This window comes from Talpa occidentalis, unplaced genomic scaffold (assembly GCF_014898055.3).
Source record: "Talpa occidentalis isolate TD23 unplaced genomic scaffold, MPIMG_talOcc4v2.1 talOcc4.10, whole genome shotgun sequence".
Classification (NCBI taxonomy): domain Eukaryota; kingdom Metazoa; phylum Chordata; class Mammalia; order Eulipotyphla; family Talpidae; genus Talpa; species Talpa occidentalis.
In genome coordinates this window covers 90,557,580-90,578,697 of record NW_023600993.1, presented here as the reverse complement: position 1 = coordinate 90,578,697, position 21,118 = coordinate 90,557,580, and the positions used below count along the sequence as shown (strand labels likewise).

Below are 21,118 nucleotides of genomic sequence, written 5' to 3'. Positions count from 1 at the left end.
GCATCTTGCTGTTCCCACCCCCTTGCTTCTTCAAACTCTTGCTCAGTGATCTCATGTCATTGGCTCTTTCTGGTTGTGACAAGGACTTACCTGGCAGTGGATGACACACTGAGCTTAATAAGGAAAGGGCCTTATTAGTCAGGCCTTGCTGGCATCATTAGGGTAAGATGATACTTTATAAACACTGTCTTCCCAAGAGTGGATATTAATCCTCTCCCCTCCTCTTGACCCCTCCCATTTCTTTGGAACTGTATGTTGTAATATACTCAAAGAAGTCATTTATTACCAAGCAATTCTAGACAACAGCTGCAAAAGAAAATAAAAGCACTAAACAATTGGAAACATCATTTTCTCCTAAGGCAAGAGTTTAAAAAGCCTGAAAATGATCATGTTATATTTTATTTAAAAGGTGCTATAGCAGTCACCTTAAAGTAAGAAGGTAGCTGACTGTAAGCAAGCATGCTGTGATTTGAGAGACGGAGTGCTGAAAAATAGAACCAAGATGGGGAAATTTGGATAGGAGGATAAAGAAAAAGTCAGTCAAACCCAGAGAACCTAGTCCAGAAGTCACCTCTTTTAACCTCTCACACAGTGCTGCCTCTCAGCTGAATCGCAAAGCCATGCCACTTTTCTTCCTCGTAGATAATTATCAGCATTGTAACCGGCCTCCCTGGTTGTCGCGCTAGTGAACTCTGTGCTTTTCTGGTCACTCTGCATAAAGAATATGGCAGGTTAGTATGGCTGCTGCCCTTGCTTTGGGGAAAGGAATTCTGTGCGTGGAACTGCCTGGGTACTGGGACACCTTCACCATGTACTGACCTTTGGTGAACCTGGTCTATACAGTAAATACCCATCTATGCATTCATTTGACACATTTGTCCTGAGCCCTTCCTGTGTGCCAGGCACCATTCTAAGTGTGGGGAAATACATCTGAGAACAAACCAGACAGAAAATCTCATGGAGCTTACATTCTAGTTTGGAAAAACTGACAAGTGACCTGAAATGAAGAAATGGAAGATAATGGAGAAAATAAATGAGAGGATAGTGAGAGTGCTGGGTTGGGGAAGGGATTCCAGTTTAAATTGGGTGCTCAGGGAAGAATTCACTGAGAAGGAGACATTGAGCAAAGGCCTGAGGAAATTTGGGGAATGAACCCTCTGGATGTCTAGGAAAGAACATTGTAGCAGCAAGACCAGGACAGAGACCTGGGAGTGGGCCTACTTAGCAGGGCAATTCATGACCACAGGGGTTAGAAGAACTTTGGAGCTGGTGGATGTGTCATGATCCTCTCCTGACCATAAGGGAACTGCAGAAGTTCAGGTGCAGCTGGGCCATGTTGGCTCAGGTGCGCCTGAGGAAATCATTTACGCACTTCCACCTGGATGGTGGACTATTCAACAATCCTTGCTGACGGATCCAGGCATTTACTATCTAGTTGGTCTAAAAGTAACACATCCTGTGGGAGGTCATAGAGAAATTAAGAAAGTGGAAATTGACTAACAAGTTGGGAATTTAGGGTAGGAGATTGGGGGGTTGAGTAAATGAATTTTGGAGAAATATTGTATTAAGAACTAAATAGGTAGCTGGTTCCTCTCCCATTTCCATTACTGCTATTCTATAAACAGGCTGAATCCTTCACCCTGTCCATTTCTGTTTCCTTTTTTTTTTTTTTTAAAGATTTATTTATTTTTATACAAGAGCTGGGGTACAGGCCAGAGGCGCGGAAGGGTGAGAGTATTCACCAGAGACAGAGCAGGGAGGGGAACAGGCAGATGACAGAAATACACTGCTGAGGGGAGCAGCGGGCTCGACAGGAGAGGGCTGGCACACCATGTGGGATTCTCGCCGGCCGGCCAGGATCGAACCCACACTACAGAGGCTGCGGACAGCTTCATAGCGTGGTGCTCAACCTGCTGCGCCACCAGGGAGGCTCCCATTTCTGATTCTTAGAAAAAAATTGCCTCGCACCAGATTGAAGCCATTGTATTGAATGGTGCTTCAGAAAGTGACTGGTCAGAAGTTGCTCTCAGCGCTGAAGTCTAGTGGCAAGACCCTGTCAAAAGCTGTGATAGATGTGGCTTCAGGATATGGGGCTCCCAACCAACCAGTGCCCTCTTCCTTTTTCTTTGGTGCCAGGATTGCTTTCTCCTGTACAGATCACTGGGCAAAATGTCTGGGTGAACACTGGTCAAAAGTAAATCCACTGGCTGAGCCCACAGGGCAGGTCATCAGGTGGCCCCCAAGCTAAAATTGCACTTGCTATTTCTAGGTGGATGGTGTACCGCCAAGTCATGGACAGCTCCGAGTGTTTTCATGCTGCGCACTTCCAGAGATACCTTTCAAGCGCCCTGGAGGCCCAACAGAACCGCTCTGCCCGCCAGTCAGTCTATATCCGAAAGAAGACCAGACTGCTGGTGATATTACAAGGGTGAGCACAGGAAGTCTTCTTGGGACAGAGGAGTAGGGTGATGACTTTGCTGTTACTATTATTTATTGCTATTCATGTGTGGCTAATCTGGGGTACAGAACAACCTCCACATATGCATGAGCAGTGTCTGTGCTACACAGATGGAAATTAGATGAGCAAGGATTCCTGTTGCCTTCCTGTGGCCTAGACTGCGGTAACTTGCACACAGGTTTTTAGTTTGGTTTCAACATCATCATATCTCTAAAAGGTGGGGGATTAGGAGGAGGTTTTCTGGACAAACTTCTTTTATAAGTTCCCATAACAATAGAGGCCCCAAAACCTCTTTCTTTACCATCTAGGCAAGGGATCTTCATGTGTTTCATCCTCCTATGGAGTTGCAGTGCCAGCCCCCATGCTGCAATCTCCAACCCCAGGTAGCTGGCTCAGTGGGGTTTCCTGGGCCTCTCAGTGAGGAGTGTGGTAAGTTCAGTTGGCAAGGAGCTCCTTGTCAAGATTGACAGAATGTGTAACACTGCTCCAGGAACTCTGGCTGCAAGCATCTTCCCTTGACCTATTCTAAGGGCTTCCAAGGAAGGAGGCCCAACACCACCCTGAGTCCACAGGAGAACGTGGCCAGGTCAGGAATACATGGGCTGTGCTCTTTACTGGTGTCATTATGCTTGGTAATAAAGAAGCTTCTGGCATTTTCACAAAGTGCTTTTGTGTTATGCTACATTTTTTGTGCTAGTAATAATGAGTATTTTCAATTGCTAATTGTTTCCAGTAAAGAATAGGCCCAGATCCAAAGTTCTGTAGGGTGATGGTGAGCATTGAAGGAAGACCAGCCAGTGGTCCTGAAGCAGGAGGAGGCGGGAGTGTACACACCTACCAGGCCTTCGATCTTCAGATCTTTTCTCACACCTGCCAGGGGCTTCCCTTCTGTCGACTGTATTGTCCTACTTGTGGACTGAGGTCATGGAAGCCTCAGAGAAAGAGTCTGGGCTTGAAGTTACTTGTTTTTTTCTGGTTTTCCATCACTTCTAATGGTCAAAGGAAAGGAATGGATTGGCCCAACACCATCATTAGGATGCATCAACTCTGCCAGAGTTGAGAATCATTGGAGATGTGGACCTGGAGTCAAAACTGGCAACTTGACGTGCAGCTGAGGTCTGTCTTCCATCACTTCAAGGAATGTTGATATTCCTTGTCTCTGACTCTACGATTCAGTAAAAATTTTGGCTTTCCTGGCTGCTCTGGACCAGGCTCTGGACCGCCATGGTAGTGTATGGTTCACCCACATTTGTAATCTCACACCAAGCCTCTGCCCACTTGCAACCGTAGTATGCTAGGGACCTCAGGACCACAAATAAATTTCCTGAATGACTCAAGTCGAGCTTGAGTATATCTAGTTGAGAATATCGACTAATTGCTATGGGTCTTGTTAAAAAAACTACTTTTATAACTGAGCCCACTCTCGCAACTTAGCAGGAACACACGAACCCGCCTTTGTAGCATGTCCATCAGCATATCCATCTCCTTGGGGCTGGACTTGGGAGCCCAGTATTGAGGTTGCTGGTAAAAGGACATAGCCAAGGCTTCTCAAGTTGATGACCTTTTTCCCTGACTGAGACATTTATCTTCATATATAGGAGTCTTTGAGGGGAAACCTGTAGTTTTTCTTTTGCCCCTGGAGGGACCTGGTCCCATTATGATTTATTACAGCAGAGAGGGTAATGGTGTTGAGCTTGGACATCAAGTGGAGCTATTAGTTGTTTTAAAAGTTGAATTAGTATGTTTTGAATTTATAAAATTTCAGAAACAAAGGACAGATTAGTGATTTCCAGGAGTTAGGGATGGGGGGGTGGTGCAGGCAAGGGGTGGGTGTAGTTATAAAAGGGCAACATGAGGGATCCTTGTGGTATTGAAACTATTCAGTGCTTGACTGTGGTGGTGGCTATGGGAAGCTATACAAGTGCCTAGTATGTGCACATACACAAATAAGTAAACTCCAAGAAATTTTGAATTTTCAAAATTAATTTTAAGGAATTTGAGGGGCTGTATTTGTTTATATTCTGGATTGTTGTAAACTCATTCTTTATCTACATTTAAAATAAAGTATCTCTCAAAACAAAAATTGAATTAATGTAAAACAGGTGGCCAAATTTTAGGCTTAAATTGCAAACATAACACAGAGCCAAAGGACACTTGAATGGATTATCTGTTGTTTTAGAGGAAAGAAAGATAGAATCCTGCTGGTTTTTTGTTTTGTTGTTATTTTTAATAGAGAGTGCTGACAAAAGAGAAGCAAACATGAAGGTTTTTGCCTTCGTCATGCAGCTTAGCAGTTTAGCTAAAGTGACCTGGTACAGGCTCTGACGGCTGGAGTCATGGCTTCCTCTGCAACCTCATTCTGTCTTGAGGTCACACTGAGGATGATTGTCAGACAGAGACTGAGAAGAGTGGGCGAACCTAACTGGGGCCCCCTTAGCAAATAAATTGAATGTCCAAGGGCCTCCACTGCAGAACCCAGCGATGTTACCTAGATGCCTTGGCCTCACAGAGGAGCCCGGGGCCTATTTTTCAGTCTAACCTTTTCCCATTAAAATTAATGAAGATTAATGGAATGCTCCAAAAACCTGGGACTTCCCCACTCTCTATATAGGACATTCTACTGTATTAAAATTACCCAAATCCTCAGGATTGGTTTATAAATCTTTAAATTCTTTTCTACCTCAAGAAATGAGAGTGTCTACCCCTCATATAAAACATGGAGGGTAAAAGCCCCTAAACGTTTTCTTAGAAGAGCGGAAAAGCTAATGCTGAAGAACAAAACTGGGACACTTAGTCACGAGAATTAAGTCCATCAGATAGGACAACAAAGAGATTTGAAGCAGTATATGAGTGTCACCCACTTAACAGGTGTATAGCTGTAAAGACCCGGCAGTGACTGTGGTATGGGGGCTCTTCCGGCATTCAGGCCCACCTGGATACTGCAGAACCTTCATTATTACAGAGCCAGTGGGACAAACCCTGTGTGGTCATACACACTATGCGCAAGCAGTGGGGGAAGCCTTGGAGAGAATCAGGGAGCAGAAGACTCTGACTACCAGGCCCTGTGGGGGAGATCTTCAACATAGCATACCTTGTTCTCGGTAGAAGTACTGCTGGTTGGTCAGCACTGAGGCAGACCTGGGAGTGGGGTTCTAATATTGTAATCTGGGATAAAGCCAAGTGCTGTTTTACAGATGAGTTGCTTGTAGGAACTCAGAAAATACCTCAAATAAATTGTTCCTATACCCCAGCCACCCCACTGGCTCTCAGAGGCACAGGCTAGGACTCAGGCCCATATGTTAAGCAAGGCTGCCCATCGAACTTGCCTTCTTTCCATAGAACGGACCTTTTAGTGATAGCTAGGTCAATCAGAACAATGTCCTCCACACATAAAGTAGCCTCTCTTAAAGTGGCCATGAGTCTGTGCAGGGTGATTGCTAGTTCACTCGTCTCCTCTTGCAGTTATGAGGACTAATGAACCTTGGAAATTCAGGAACACGGTGGACAGCAGGGGTTCTAAATCATGAAGTGGAAGCTCTTTTTGCCCACTTATATCTGTGCAGGCATCTTGTCCTTTCTTTTTCCTAATAAACCTGTCCTTCTAAAATGTGGAAAAAAAAAAAAATCACGAGGTGGAGTGACCCCAAGGAATCCAATTGCATATTTCCCCTTTTGTTTTTTCTCCCACCATTCCTCACTTAGCCACTCAGTATGTCTTTTGCCATGCTACAGTCCCAGTCAGTAAACTGTTTCCCTTTTTGCCTCCAGCTACACTGATGTCATTGACGTTGTCCAGGCCCTGCAGACCCATCCAGACTCAAACGTCAAGTCCTCCTTCACCATTGGTGCCATCACGGTGTGTGTGGAGCCCCTAAGCTGTTACATGGAGCACAGGTGGGTACTTGGGACCATCTCTAGCCACAGGATGTGGTTTAAGTGTAAAGAAAGCAGTTTTCTTCTACCTGCCACAAGATGCTTCTTTATATGTGTTTGTCTTTTGGAGTGCATCAGTCCTCATTTAATGTTAACATGCTGGGTCTTCAGAAAGACCCCTTTGGATTGAAAGCCTCTCTCCACTTTATTTTGTGCCTTGAGATATTGCACTTCTAGGTCAGTGAGACTTGAAATAGCTTCTCCCAAAAAGAAAGAATGGTAGTCTTTCATTTTCCTCTTGACTGCTAGAGAAGGGCCTTGTCCCAAGGCACTTGGAATATCTCAGAGATACTTTTGCATGTGGATAAGCCACCGAAAAACCGTCTTACCTCACTTATGACACTCGTTTTCATTACTAACATTTTTTTTTTTACTTTGGAAGTAACAAAACAGTAACAAAGAAAATTGGGTGATAACTCAATGTATTTATAATTTTTGTGAATTACTTTATGATCCTTTTAGTGCATGTTTCTTTACAGTTGTGGTGCGCATAATTTTACATACTTTTTCTTAGATTAACACAAACATTATGTAAGTTAGCATATTCTACTATTCTCTCAAGTTTTTATTTAAAGGTGAATTAGTAGTAAGAAGAGGTTTCATATGTTTCACATGCAGCTAGGTACTACCGGAGACACTACCATGAAGAGAAGTAGGGAAAGGTAGCAATTAGCTAACAATAAATGAAGGTTATACTTCAAAAATTGAAATGTATCACAGTGATACTAACATATTTATTGGTTATATAACCATTATGTGTATGGATGGACCTAGTTGTCTTAACCATTTCCCCACTGTTACTAACATTGAATGTCTCCAGCTCTTCCCTATTATAAATAATGCTGTCGGAACCTCTTTATCCATATAGATTTTTCAGATTTCAGATAATTTCCTTAGACTAGATACCTGAAAGATATTAATTGCACAGTTGGTTTTTTCATCCTTTATTCACATTTCCAAATTGCTTTTTGAGTGTGCTTTTACAGTTTATACTGCCCCAGCAGTATCTGAAAGTACCTATTTGTCATTACAGCACCCTTCACTAGGGAAGAGTTGTGAGCATTTCATTGCCCCTTCATGGAGCTATTTGACTTGCAAATGCTTTCGCCTAGTGGAGTTAACCCACATCTATAATCACGTGGTCTTTCTGGCTAATTGATCGCTCCTTAGATCTTCATTTGAAAAACTCCCTTCATGAGTTTCAAGTTGATATCTTCAGACTTCTCATATAAATTACATTAGAGTTTACTTCCCTAATCACCTCTATGTCCCAAGACATGTCTTCATTATTTCTCCCTTCTCTTCACCTGTGACCTGGGTTCTGCTTCCCCATAAAAAAGCCAAGGTAGTCTTTTTCCCCTTCTGACATATGTTAGGCAAGTGATGCTGAGCATCATGTTACATCACATTTGGACTTTCGTATTGACTTTTAAATGCCACTCTTTCTACTATTCTGTCTCTCAAGTTTTTATTTAAAGGTGAATTAATAGTAAGAAGAGGTTTCATTTATGATTAGGTATTACCAGAGACACACTACCATAAAGAAAAATAGGGAAAGGCAGTAATTAGCAAACAATACATAAAGGTTATGCTCCAAAAGAATTAGCCCAGACAAGTACTCTTCTGTAGTGTCAGAAAAATATGAAGGGAAGAGAAACTAACAGGGTTGTGGGGCGAGCTTAATAAGGAAGAGATATAAAAAAGGTCTGGGGAAATGGGTAAGAGGGATCTTCTTGGGGTGATGGAAATGTTCTAAAATTGAATTGTGGGATGGTTGACAACTATAAATTTACTGAAAAAAATCATTGAGCTGTGCACTTAAAATGAATAAATTTTATGCCATGTAAGTTATACCCCAATAAAGCTGTTAAATAGAAAAGAAAGATGGGGGGAATGAGTTTATTTAATAAAAGCAGGTAGAAACTGAACTTTAGAGCCCTAGGGAGAAAATAAAGATTATAGTAAAATCACTATGAAAATGAAAATCTGTCCAAGCAGTGAGAAATAATCGCTGCTAATACTTAAGTCTGTGTCAGAGTTTCAAGCATGAGAAAATGAAAAAAATGAAGAGAAAATAGACAAAGAAATGAAAACCACTAGAGGAATTATAGGATACAGATTTAGCCTTTGTTTGTATAGAAACCATTTCTATGCTTAGGAAATACTAAGTGCTGATGAAATATCTGTTGAATATGTAGGTGCCACCAACATGTGAGCAATAAGTTTCCCTAAAGGAAATTTAAACTCGTTAATTAATAACAAATATATGCAAGAACTGAAGATAATCTTTTTAAATATAGAAATAAGATTAAAATTGTGTGAATTATGACTGATACATAAAATATAAGTAACAAAATCAAGATTAAGTAATACAAATTGTGAGTACATCCTTCTTTTTTCATATTGGGAGCTCAAAAATATCAATAAATCAAAATTACTGATTTCTCAAATTATACATATTACTGACAAATTTTCAAATTTACTCTGACTTCCAGAAAGTAATTGACTATAGTGATTTACTAATGCTCCATTGATAAACTATTTATTAGCCCATGCACGTAGGCTACAGGACTGTTCTATTGCATGGGGGTGCACATGGACTAAAATAAGAGAATTATGGGACCTAGATCAAGAATGGAAAGTTGGGCCTCCCTGGTGATGCAGGGGTTAAGTGCCACACTATGAAACAGTCCGCAGCTTCTGCAGCATGAGTTCCATCCCCAGCCAGCCAGGGAGCTACCCACATGGTGCAGCAGACCTCTCCTGTCTCACCCGCCCACTGCTCCCCTCAGCAGTGTGTTTCAGTCAGTCTGCCTGTTCTGTTCCCCACTCTGTCTCTGGTGAATTCTCTCACTCCCCGCATCTCTGGCCTATACCCCAGCTCTTGTATGCATAAATAAATAAATCTTTTTTTTTTTTCATTTTATGTAATTCTTATATCGTTTTTCATTTTTGCACAATATATGCATTTTCATTTTGGTTATATTCCCCATTCAGTTCCCACCCCCCTTATTTTGACCCTAATCCTTTCTTTCCTCCCCACACCCCCGTCCCATTAGTGTGTCTCTGGTCTACAGTTGCTTGTTGATTTTTATTTTTTCTTTATTATAATTAGTCTTTTTCCTGGTCCCTTATTTAGGTTTTCTAAATTCCTGCGATGAGTGAGACCATCCGGTATTTTTCTTTTTCTTTCTGGCTTATTTCACTGAGCATGGTCCCTTCCAGCTCCATCCATGTTGCTGCAAATTGCATGAGTTTATCTTTTTGATTGTTGAGTAATATTCCATCGTATATATGTACCACATCTTCTTGATCCAGTCATCTTATTTTTGGGCATTTGAGTTGTTTCCATAGCTTAACTATTATAAATAGTGCTGTTATAAACATAGGAGTGCAGGTGTCCTTTTGAATTAATGTTTCTGTGTCCTTTGGGTAAATAGCTAGGAGTGAAATTGCTGGATCATATGGAAGCTCTATCTTTAGTAGGTTGAGGAATCTCCACACAGCTTTCCATAGTGGCTAGACCATTTTGCACTCCCACTAGCAGTGCAGGAGAGTTCCTTTTTCTCCATATCTTCACCAACATTTGTTGTTGCTAGTTTTAAAAAAAAAAAAGAATGGAAAGTTATTAAATTATTTGTTACTAGGTTAAGTTATGCCCATTCCACTAAAAAAATTAAGCGACCACTCTTCAGCCCATGTGCTAAAAATAGAGAGAGAGAAATGCTTACATGGTCAACTGTGGTAAAAGCAAAAGCAGCCCTTCCCATCGGGAACTGGAGAGTTGAATCTGTTTCTCATCCTTCGAATTTGGTCTTGGGCATCTGCCTTGCTTTGGCCACTGGGACATCAAGAAGCATGAAAAAATAAGCAGTGATTTGAAAAGCATTTACACATTGGGGCTTGCCCACTCTTGCTTCTGGTGGCTGAGACCACTGTCTGAAGAAGCCTGGATAAGACTGTGAGAGGGGGAGAGATCATGTGGAGAAAGAGGCCTAGCCACCCCATTTCTGCTATCAGAGCTGAGACCCCCATTTAGGCCTGTGAGACCATCTTAGATGATCAGCCCCAGCTGAGCTACCCCAGGCCAAAATAACTGCCCACCAAATCAGGCAAAATAATTAATCATCATTATTTTAAGCCACTTGGTTTATTACAAAGCAACAAGGTAGGGATATTTATACACTGTTGGTAAGAATGTAAAATGATACCATCTCTTTGGAGACACAGTTGGTCATTCCAGTACTAGAATTTTATTATACAATTATATTTGTACTGATGGACAATGATAGTTACGGGAGTATTTGTTTCAGGCAGAATTCTTAATTCCAAATAGTAGAGCATACTCCAGTATGTTTAAATGGGAAAGGATTTACTGAAGGGCATTAAAAAGCTTGCTGAGTCTCCGGGAGGCCCAGAGTTTCAGCCAGTACTGAGTAAACAGTCAGGAGCAACACGCAAACCTCCCATAAGGTGGAAAAGGGGGATATTTCAACTACTTCCTCTGCCAGAAAATGGGGTCTGCTTACCATACATTCCCTCACTGACCTTCCTCACTGCCAGTTGGAGTCTTGTGGTCCATCTGATTGGTAGAAATTAGGTCACATAGAATGCATGCATTTTCCTGCCTTTTGCAAGAGGAATTGTCTTCCCGAGCCTAGGCCTAAGAAAGGTGTTTCAGAAGGCCCTAGGAAGCCTGAAAAATGGCAAATGTGCTCTGCATTGTTCAAAAACAACACTGTTGACAATATCGAACAGAACCAGAAATAATCCAAATGTGCATTAGTAAGACACTGGTTAAATTTTGTAAGGTCGGGCCTCCCTGGTGGCGCAAGGGGTTAAGACGCAACCTATGAAGCTGTCCGCAGCCACTGCAGTGCGAGTTTGATCCCCGGCCAGAGAGCTACCTAGATGGTGCAGCAGACCTCTCCGGACTCACCCGCTGCTCCCTCAGCAGTGTATTTCAGTCAGTCTGCCTGTTCTGTTCCCTACTCTGTCTCTGGTGAATCCTCTTACACACACACACCCCCACACCTCTGGCCTGTACCCCAGTTCTTGTATGCATAAATAAATAAATCTTTTTTAAAAATCTGTATTAAAAAAAATGTTTGTAATGCCCCTATAATGGAATGTATGCAGGATTTTTTAAAAATTAAGTAGATTTTTATGTGCTAACATGGGAAAATATTCACAATATTTTGTGAAGTGAGAAAAGCAAATTGCCAAAACTATGTGTTTTTTTTTTGTGTGTGTGTGTGTGGGACCCTCGCCGGTGGCCGGGGATGGAACTGGTACTGCAGAGGCTGCAGGCAGCCTCGCAACCCAGCGCTCAATTGCTGCGCCACCAGGGGAGGCCCTATGTATTTTTTTAATGTTTAATTATATATGCATAGGAAATATTTAGAAGGATATATACCAAAATGTTAATAGTGGTTTCAACTTGTGGGAAATGGCCAGGTCCTTGGAAACAAATGTTAGATGATGGGGAAACCATTTCAAATTTTATACTATGTATCTACATTGCTTATTTATTTATTTATTTATTTATTTTTTTAAAAGATTTATTTATTCATTCATTTTTTAAATTTATTTATACAAGCACTGGGTACGGTCAGAAGCGCGGGAGGGTGAGAGAATTCCCCAGAGCCAGAGCGGGGAGGAGAGCAGGCAGAAGGACTGAAGTACACTGCTGAGGGGAGCAGCGGGCGGCAGGAGAGGTCCACGCGCCATGTGGGACCCTCCTCCGGTGGTCGGGGAGCAGCCGGAGAACGAACCAGCGCTGCAGAGGCTGCGGGCAGCCTCGCAACCCAGCGCTCAACCGCTGCGCCACCGGGGAGGCCCTGTATATTGCTTTTTTAATGGATGATAGCTTCATTTAAATATAACTCATTTACCATAAAAGTATACAGTTCCGTTACTCCTGATTACTTCCTCCTCCAAACTCATGGCAACTGCCAGTCTACTTTCTGTTTCTGTGGATTTGTTTACTTTAAACATTTCATACAAATGGAATCATATAACTTATGGCCTTTTGTGTCTGACATCTTTCACTTAGTATAGTGTTTTCAAGGTTCATCCATGTTTTAGCATATACCAGTACTTCATTCCTTTTTATAACCAAATAATATTCCACTGTATGAAGATCTTACATCTTATTTGTCCATTTATCAGTTGATGAATGTTTGAATTGCTTACACCTTTGTCTTATAAATAATACTATAATAAATATTTGCGTGCAAGAGCTAATGTGGTTATTCTACATATTTGGATGTGGTAACTATAGATTTATCTTTCTAAGCAACTGAAGACTATTATCCAAAGCAACTATACTGTTTACATCTCTATCAGCTGTGGATGAGGGTACAAATTTTTCCATATCTTCACCAATACTTAGTATTGCTTTTTTATTTTTTTTTTATTTTTTTTTTTTTATAGAGGCATGTTTTATTTATTTATTTGTTTGTTTGTTTTGTTTATACATGCACTGGGTACAGTCAGAAGCGCGGGAGGGTGAGAGAATTCACCAGAGCCAGAGCGGGGAGCAGAGCAGGCAGAAGGACAGAAGTACACTGCTGAGGGGAGCAGCGGGCGGCAGGAGAGGTCTGCCGGGCCATGTGGGACCCTCTTCTGGTGGCCGGGGAGCAGCTGGGGATCGAACCGGCGCCTCCGAGGCCGCGGGCAGCTTCGCAACCCAGCGCTCAACCGCTGAGCCACCGGGGAGGCCCCAGTATTGCTTTTTTATTATAGCTGTCTTGGTGTGAAATGATATTTCATTGTGGTTTTGATTTACATTCCCCTAATACTAATGATGTTGAACGACTTCTCATTTGCTTATTGGCCACTTGTATGTCTCACTTGTTGCGATGTCCATTCACGTTCTTTGCCCACGTTTTGATTGGGTTTTCTTTTTTTGATAATAGAGTTCTTCATATATTCTGAATCCAAGTCCTTTATCAACTATTTGATTTGCAAAATTTTTCTCCTGTTCTGTGGTTTATCTTTTATTTTCTTGATACTGTCCTCTGTCTGCATTTTTGTGTCTGTGCACACAGAATTTGTGAGCCCCTTATTTTTAATCCTATTAGGTCAGTATTCTCATTTATTGATTGACAAGAATTTTAAATTACTAAATCAAAGTAAATCAGGTACTTACTCATTTTCACACTACCATATCTGTCTTCTCTGGCATAGTGATGCTTTACCCTCCAATTAATCTTAAAAATGCCCCCTTTAGGGGCCTCCCTGTGGTGCAAGGGGTTAAATCTCAGCACTATCAAGCTATTGGCAGCCACTGCAACACAACCTTGATCCCCTGCCAGGGAGCTAACCCATGAACCCACATGGCGCAGCAGACCTCTCCTGTCTCACCTGCTGTTCAGCAGTGTATCTCAGTAGATCCGCCCATTCTGCTCCCCACTCTGTCTCTGCTGAATCCTCTCACTCCCTGTACCTCTGGCCTACACCCCAGCTCTTGTATGCATAAATAAATAAAATAAATCTTTAAAAAAAATCCCCCCTTTAACGTAGGCATCATTACCATGGGAGCTGATGCTCATAAATTTAAATAATTTTCCAAATGCCACACCGATTGCATGTATAATTATGATATAAAGTAAAAAGTGTCATGATAAAAGATGAATACCATTTTACAAGAATCATAAGGCAGCAACAGTAATTTCTAATTGAATTAGGGAAGAAAGCCAACACCTGAATTTAAAAGACGGGGATGCCAAAGATGCCAAGATAGGAGAAATTGCATTTCGTATTAGGAAATCTCATAAATGTCCAAGTCCATGTGTCTAGATCCTAAAGTCAGCAACTTAATAACCCATTTCCATCAGATTTATTTTTTAAAGATTTATTTATGCATACAAGAGCTGGGGTACAGACCAGAGGTGCGGGGAGTGAGAGGATTAACCAGTGACAGAGTGCAGAGCAGAACAGGCAGATCTACTGAAATACACTGCTGAGGGAGCAGCGGGCAAGACAGAAGAGGTCTGCTGCACCATGTGGGTAGCTCCCTGGCCAGGGATCGAATTCATGCTGCAGTGGCTGGGGATAGCTTCATAGTGCTAAGACTTAACTCTTTGCGCCACCAGGGAGGCCCCTCCATCAGAGATTTATAACATGAGAGTCCAACCTATGACTAGATAAGATGCCTTCAGGGGGAACTTTGCTCATCATTGTCTGATGTCTGGTGTGAATTCCTACATCTGGTGGGGTGCAGTGAGGAAACAGCTGGGCCCTGAGAAGGACCTGAAGGGCAGGTGCTCCAGTCACAGGCGCTCAATGGGAAGGACACTTTCCAGAAATATATTCTATGTACAGTGGGCCATTCAGTAGACTGTGAGTGCAGAGAAGTCAGTGACCCATCTCCATCAGAGATTTATTTTTTAAAGATTTATTTATTTATGCATACAAGAATGGTGTGACTGTCACTTCCCATGATCCAGGACTCTCGACTTTGCTCAGGGCACATAGGGGTTCCTCCTTGGACTCCTTCAGAAGCCATGAGGGAGTAGGACAAGAGAACCAGAGTCACAACCCAAGGTGGTTTTCATCCAGCTCACTCATCCACCAAATTTGATTCCAGATGATATGTGTCTGGCTGTTTTCAGAAATCAAATAAAAAGATGGGGACTTGCTACCCTTAGGGAAATTTGAGGAGAGAAATTACACCGGTGTTTTAAACAGTACTAATACCTGCCAGCCAGCCCAACAACAATTTAGAAAGATGGTTTTAGCAAGCACCTCACTTGTAGTGGAAGAAAACACAGGAGCTCTGGTGCCAGAAAGACCCAAGTCCTTTTATAAACCCTAGTCCCTTTATAAACCCTAGCACTTCCTAGCTGTGTGCAAGACCTAGAGCAAAGAAGCACTTAGCCTACTAGCCATGATAAACCCCTTCTTAACTTGTAAGTACCCAGGACACAGAATGGATGTGAGAACAGAACAAGATTGTAATGTAAACAGCCTCCACAGTGCCCAGCTTATAGTAGAAACTCAATAAAAGGCAGCTGTTCTCACTAGTGTTAATTTTCTTCCCCGAGAAAAATGCTGATGTTTTAGGAACTCTAAAGCACAGTCACCCACACTTACTTCATTTGTGATCCAATCAATTTTCTGTGTTTTATTCACCATTTGAACTCAGAAGGGGAGCCAGGCTTCCAAGGTGCACATAAAGGGCATGGCAACTTTGGTGCTACAGGCCCCTGACAGGCAAGTGCATTGCTCCTCACTTTCCCTTGAGAGTTCCCCTTTATAGGACAGTGTTTCTTTCAAAACAAAACGAAAACGCAGTTCTCTTTCTCCATTTCCCCTTGTCTAAAGAACTTGCCCTGCCCCCATCATCCCCCCTTTTTCAACATTCTACTAAGAGTTGACCACAAAGGTACTTCTATTTCTGTGGAGTTCCTGGCTCAGAGCGCTCTGCCTAAAAGCTCTGAAAACCTTCTGTATAGCCATGACTATCCTTAATGCTCAGTGCTGCCTGCCACTTGCCCCATACTTAGTCACCTTGTATATCAATGATATTCATGTTTTTTGTGGGAAATAACTAATGACAAATCAGACACTAATGGTTTCAAAATGTTTCTCTTTCCTTCCCCAGATTTCTCTTTCCTAAGTGTCTTGACCAATGTTCACAAGGTAAGCAATATGCTTTACTTCCTGCTTGCATGCCTTTCAAATTCTGTGTAAATGTAACAGGCTTATCTTTTTGCTCTGACCTACCATTCTGAAATCTAAAACAAAATTGGTCCAGGGGAAACTTTAACATCTTTCACTTTTATCATATTTGATAAGCAGATTACTTCCAAAGAGTTGTCTCTTAATGATGATCAGTTGCCCTGTCAACACCCCTTCTGATCTGGGCTTAAGCCTGCCCTGGAAATATGAATGGACTAAATAGGTACTCCTAGCCCCTGCATTGGCAAGATCGTGATGCATTTCTCCTGTCCCTTGAGTACAGAGTATGGCCCAGTAGGGCCTTCTCTCTTAGTTCCCTCCTTTCCACACCTCCTTGATAACATTTGAAAAATCTACCCATCCTCTCTATACTCTATCTTGCATTTTCCTACAATCTGGCAACCCTGGAAGCAGCACTTTTTAGTCATATTAATTATGGTACCTGAAGACCCAGAATAAATTCTGAAGTTGCTGCAGTAGTGATAAAATGCTCATTGTTGTCAGAAGACATGGGTCTGGACTTCCTGAACACCCCAGCAAGTAGAAATGAGACAGAAGAAAATAACTGACGTGTCCCCAGCACAGTTTTGCCCTACTGATCCCATTGATCATCCAGAGGAGTGAAGACAAGAGAGCATCCCAGAGCTGCTGTCTTGTGAAACAGCTGAGCTGGGTGCTGCACAGAGCAGGAGGCGCTGCAGCTGGAGGGAGGGATTTGTGTTGGACTGTTCTGCCAGGGAGTCTCATGTTTAGCTTTTAGACTCTGTTGCTTTCCAGACATTGCAGCCCAGAAGCAGAGTATATGGAGATTGGTTGGGTCTACCACAGTATACAACCCAGGTAGATTCAGGACATTTTATGGTGGTTGGGTCAATAGAATCTGGTGACAGACTAGCTGTAGGGCATAAATTGGAACTTCTAGGTTCCTAACTTCAAAGATTGGGGAGGTCGATAGTACCTATCCTTGGAATAGAAAGCAGAGAATACATAGGTCCAGGAAATAACCAAGGAGAACCCTCTGGTCCTCCTTGATTTGGAAATCATGGTCAAAGTCAAAGGTATCAACTATAGTCAGTCTCTTGTCCCATGTGCTTTTTACCACCTTAGGGTACCTTGGTTCCTTGGCACTTTCTCCCTCTTTGCCCCTCTGCTTTTTTTTTTTGCGTGTGGGAAAAGCACAGACAGTTGGGTTACCCTAGTAAAGAGCCTTGAGGAAGTATGCTGTCCTCACTATCCATAAACGGTGACCAAAATTATAACAAGAGGAAAGTCCTTTTAGACCAAGACAGACTGCATTCTCTTGGCACTGTCCTTCCAATTCATCATCCAAAAGCAACTTGTATCAAATTCTGTGCTTATATAAAGGAAGGGATATGATCAGATGGGAGCAGATGACCTTGAGGCCACGTGCTGTTTTCTGAACTCTGAGAGGCTTGTAAAATGACAGTGCCTTGATAAATAATTTCCCTTTGCATTTGGGCCTGTGGTTCTTATGGATTGATCTGACCTGGCTCACCATAGACATGGGCTGTCTGGAGAAGAAAGAGAAAAAAAAGGCAAATATATCTTTTTTCCTCAGAGATTTGGTGGCTCTCTTGGATGTGGGATCCACCACCAGTAGACAAACACTTCATGTCCCAAGGGGCCATATTGCCTTCCTTTGCTCCTGTTCGTGAGTCAGACTCCCTGGTATGTTGCTTTTACAAAAGAGGATTATTTTACGATGAGAAAAGGACTATGTCTCAGCCTCAAAATGATGTGTATTATAGAAATCCCAGGATTAGGACGTAATCTCACTGCCTAAATAGCAAGCAAGGCTCATTATAATGCTGGCTTGGAGGCAGAGTAGAGATATTTTACTTCCTTGCTCTGCTTTTAGAAGCACCTATCCATAGACAAAAGTAGTAGTATTTTATATACAGAAAAGTTTGTTTTCTCCTAGGCTGATGGAAGCCTTTAGCCTGGACTGGGATGGTTAGACCAATTTCAGGGATGTTTCTCTGCTCTTGAGAATGGACCACCAAGGCCAGGCTGCCTACTTACTCATAGCCCAGACTGGTGAGCCATGGCCAAATGTGGATACCGACTCCTAACACAGAATAAAACTGCTGGCCCAAGCAAGAGGAAATTCTGCTGTGGCCTCTTCACCCTCTGCTCCAGAAACTGCAGTACCTGCCTCAAAGATGGCATTTCCTCTTGGCAGGTGGCAGTTTGCATAGCTGGCCTAAGGAATGTTGGGGATAATCCTTTTGCTTATTTCCCTGTAAAGCAAAGCCCCTTTTATCTGTCCCATTCCTGACCTAGAATTCCAGGCCCATAGAGTTTGTCTGTATGGTACTCATGAGGCAGACAGGACTTTGGACAAGATATCTGTCAGAAATTAAGACCCCCAGTCTGCCTAAGCAAGCCAGGCCCATGCTTGTGACCTTGGGGCACACTGCTCAGCTTGGCATATTTGCACTAGTCTGACACTATGGTTTCTTTTGCCCAAGCTGATACTAAACTGAGTCCTAGGACTTTTATAGGTCTTCACTTGGCCTTTCTCGGCTCTGCACCATCCACCACTGTTCTTGCCTTCCACCCCTGAGTATTTCATGGACCTCTTACTGGGTCCTACTCCTGCTTCTGCCATCTCTGGAATGTGCTGCGTGTTTTAGAATCCTGCCTGCTTCCCCACTGTGCCACATTCTGAGCCTGGCCTCCTACCCTTGCCTTATACTCAGTTTCCAGAAGCCCCAGTCACTTCTGGTGGCTGCATATAGGTGTGGGATTCTGGCATTAGGGCTTTCCAAGGTGTCCTCACTGCTCTCTGGCAGCCTCCAAGGTGACCTTTCTAAATTGGAATAGCAGCACAGGCATTGCTAGTGTTAACTTTATTAGGAAGCTACTCTGACACTGCTGAGGATGGTCTGTCTTAATTTTAAAGCTTCTGAACAGAAAGGGTATGTGAGGAACCTTTTAAAAATAAACAAGGGCCTCCCTGGTGGTGCATGGGATTAAGTCTCAGCACTGGGCATCTATCGGCAACCACTGCAGTACAAGGTCAATCCCAGGCAGGGAGCTGACCCATATGGTGCAGCAGACCTCTCCTGTTTCACCCGCTGCTCCCCCTCAGCAGTGTATTTCAGTAGATTCGCCTGTTCTTTTTCCTGACTCTGTCTCTGGTGAATCCTCTTACCACCACCACCACCCCCGTACTTCTGGCCTGCACCCCAGCTCTTGTATGCAAAAAATAAATCTTTTAAAAAATAAAATTAAGCAAATCACTGATATAGTTTCCATTTGAATTCCTTTGCCATGTACTGCTACCACAACTAAATCATACATAGAGGTTTTGAGAGTGGGAGAAGCTCTTAAGAAAACCTGACTCTGTCTGTTCCTATACACTTGTATATGGTTAGCTGGAGGAAGCATGCTCAAAATCTGGTTTGTATCTGAGGAAGAGAACTGGGTCTCAGGGTACCAGAGGGGAGAGGCAGAAACTTACTGATTATCCTTTCATACCTTATGATTTTGTACCAAAAATATGCATATGCTTCATATTGTAGGGGCCTTTTCAGATAGCTGGCTGATGAATGAGATTTGCTGAAACTTGTAAGTGGGAAAAAATTTTGGCATGCAGTTTCCCACAACTTACTAAGGCAACTGCCTGGGAGGTCAGGTTGCATGTATCTTTTATTACACTTGATTCAGTCATTTATTTATACAGCAAATCTTTATCCAATGCCTGCTCTAATCCAATCTTGGGGGATTAGGGAATTTTTTGGAAGAGGCACTATACAAATTATACCCTAAGGAAGGAGTTGCCCAAACAAAAAGGAATGAAAGGGTGACTCCAGGCAGATGAACAGCAAGAGTGAAGACCTGATGGTGACCAGAACACTCCAGGGCACTGAGGAAGTGCAGCCCAGTAGACAGGCCAAGAAGTTTGGTACTAGACAGTTTTTGTATTTAAAAATTTATTGTTGATCATTAATATTTTTATTTTTTTTTTGTTTTTATTTATTTATTAATTTGTTTGTTTGTTTATACATACACTGGGTACAGTCAGAAGTGCGGGAGGGTGAGAGAATTCACCAGAGCCAGAGCAGGGAGCAGAGCAGGCAGAAGGACCGAAGTACACTGCTGAGGGGAGCAGCGGGCGGCAGGAGAGGTCTGCACGCCATGCGGGACCCTCCTCCGGTGGCGGGGAGCAGCTGGGGATCGAACTGGCGCCGCAGAGGCCACGGGCAGCTTCGCAACCCAGCGCTCAACCGCTGCGCCACCGGGGAGGCCCCTCATTAATATTTTTAAAGGGTCCCTATCTTTTTTTTTAAATTTTTTTTAAAATTTATTTTCTTTTTTTTTTAAGTTATTTATTTATTTGTTTGTTTGTTTACTTATACAAGCACTGGGTACAGTCAGAAGCACGGGAGGGTGAGAGAATTCACCAGAGCCAGAGCAGGGAGCAGAGCAGGCAGTAGGACCCAAGTACACTGCTGAGGGGAGCAGCGGGCGGCAGGAGAGGTCTGCGCGCCATGTGGGACCCTCCTCCGGTGGCCGGGGAGCAGCCAGGGATCGAACCAGCGCTGCAGAGGCCGCGGGCAGCTTCACAACCCAGCGCAACCCAGCGCTCAACCGCTGCGCCACTGGGGAGACCCAAAGGGTCCCTATCTTTTGAAGATACACTGAAATATTTTGTATGGGATAAAATTCATCCAGTGTGGGAGGAGAGGAAAAGTGAAAAAGCTGGGTGTGGTATGAAAGGAATATAGTTAGCCAAGTTAACCAAGTGTCAGTCATCATGAAGCCAGATGATGGGCACATGGGAGTTCATTACACTATTTTTCCTACTTTTGGATATGCTTGTAATTTTCACAGTGTTAAGCAGTGAATAGAAGAGGTTGCATAACAAAAGTGCAAGTGATCTTAGAGTTGAAATGGTATATACACTATGATCATAACTGTTAAAATAGGAATGGGGGCATGGGAGAGGCATTATAATTAAGTTAGCAAAGGGGGTGACATAACTTCCCTGATTCCTATATTCTCTGTTATCTT

The 21,118-nt window shown here is 42.8% G+C and overlaps 1 protein-coding gene across 4 annotated transcripts in view; it reads left to right on the top strand.

Moving 5' to 3' along the window:
- Positions 1-21,118, top strand: part of DNAAF9 (dynein axonemal assembly factor 9) — a 101,445-nt gene that overhangs the window by 62,696 nt on the left and 17,631 nt on the right. For all 4 annotated transcript variants that reach the window (XM_037498252.2, XM_054697502.1, XM_037498244.2 and 1 more), the window contains exons 26-29: positions 643-731; positions 2,270-2,428; positions 6,227-6,352; positions 16,002-16,039. In XM_037498252.2, coding sequence (XP_037354149.1) covers positions 643-731; positions 2,270-2,428; positions 6,227-6,352; positions 16,002-16,039 — 412 coding nt within the window. The remainder of the gene's footprint in view (positions 1-642; positions 732-2,269; positions 2,429-6,226; positions 6,353-16,001; positions 16,040-21,118) is intronic.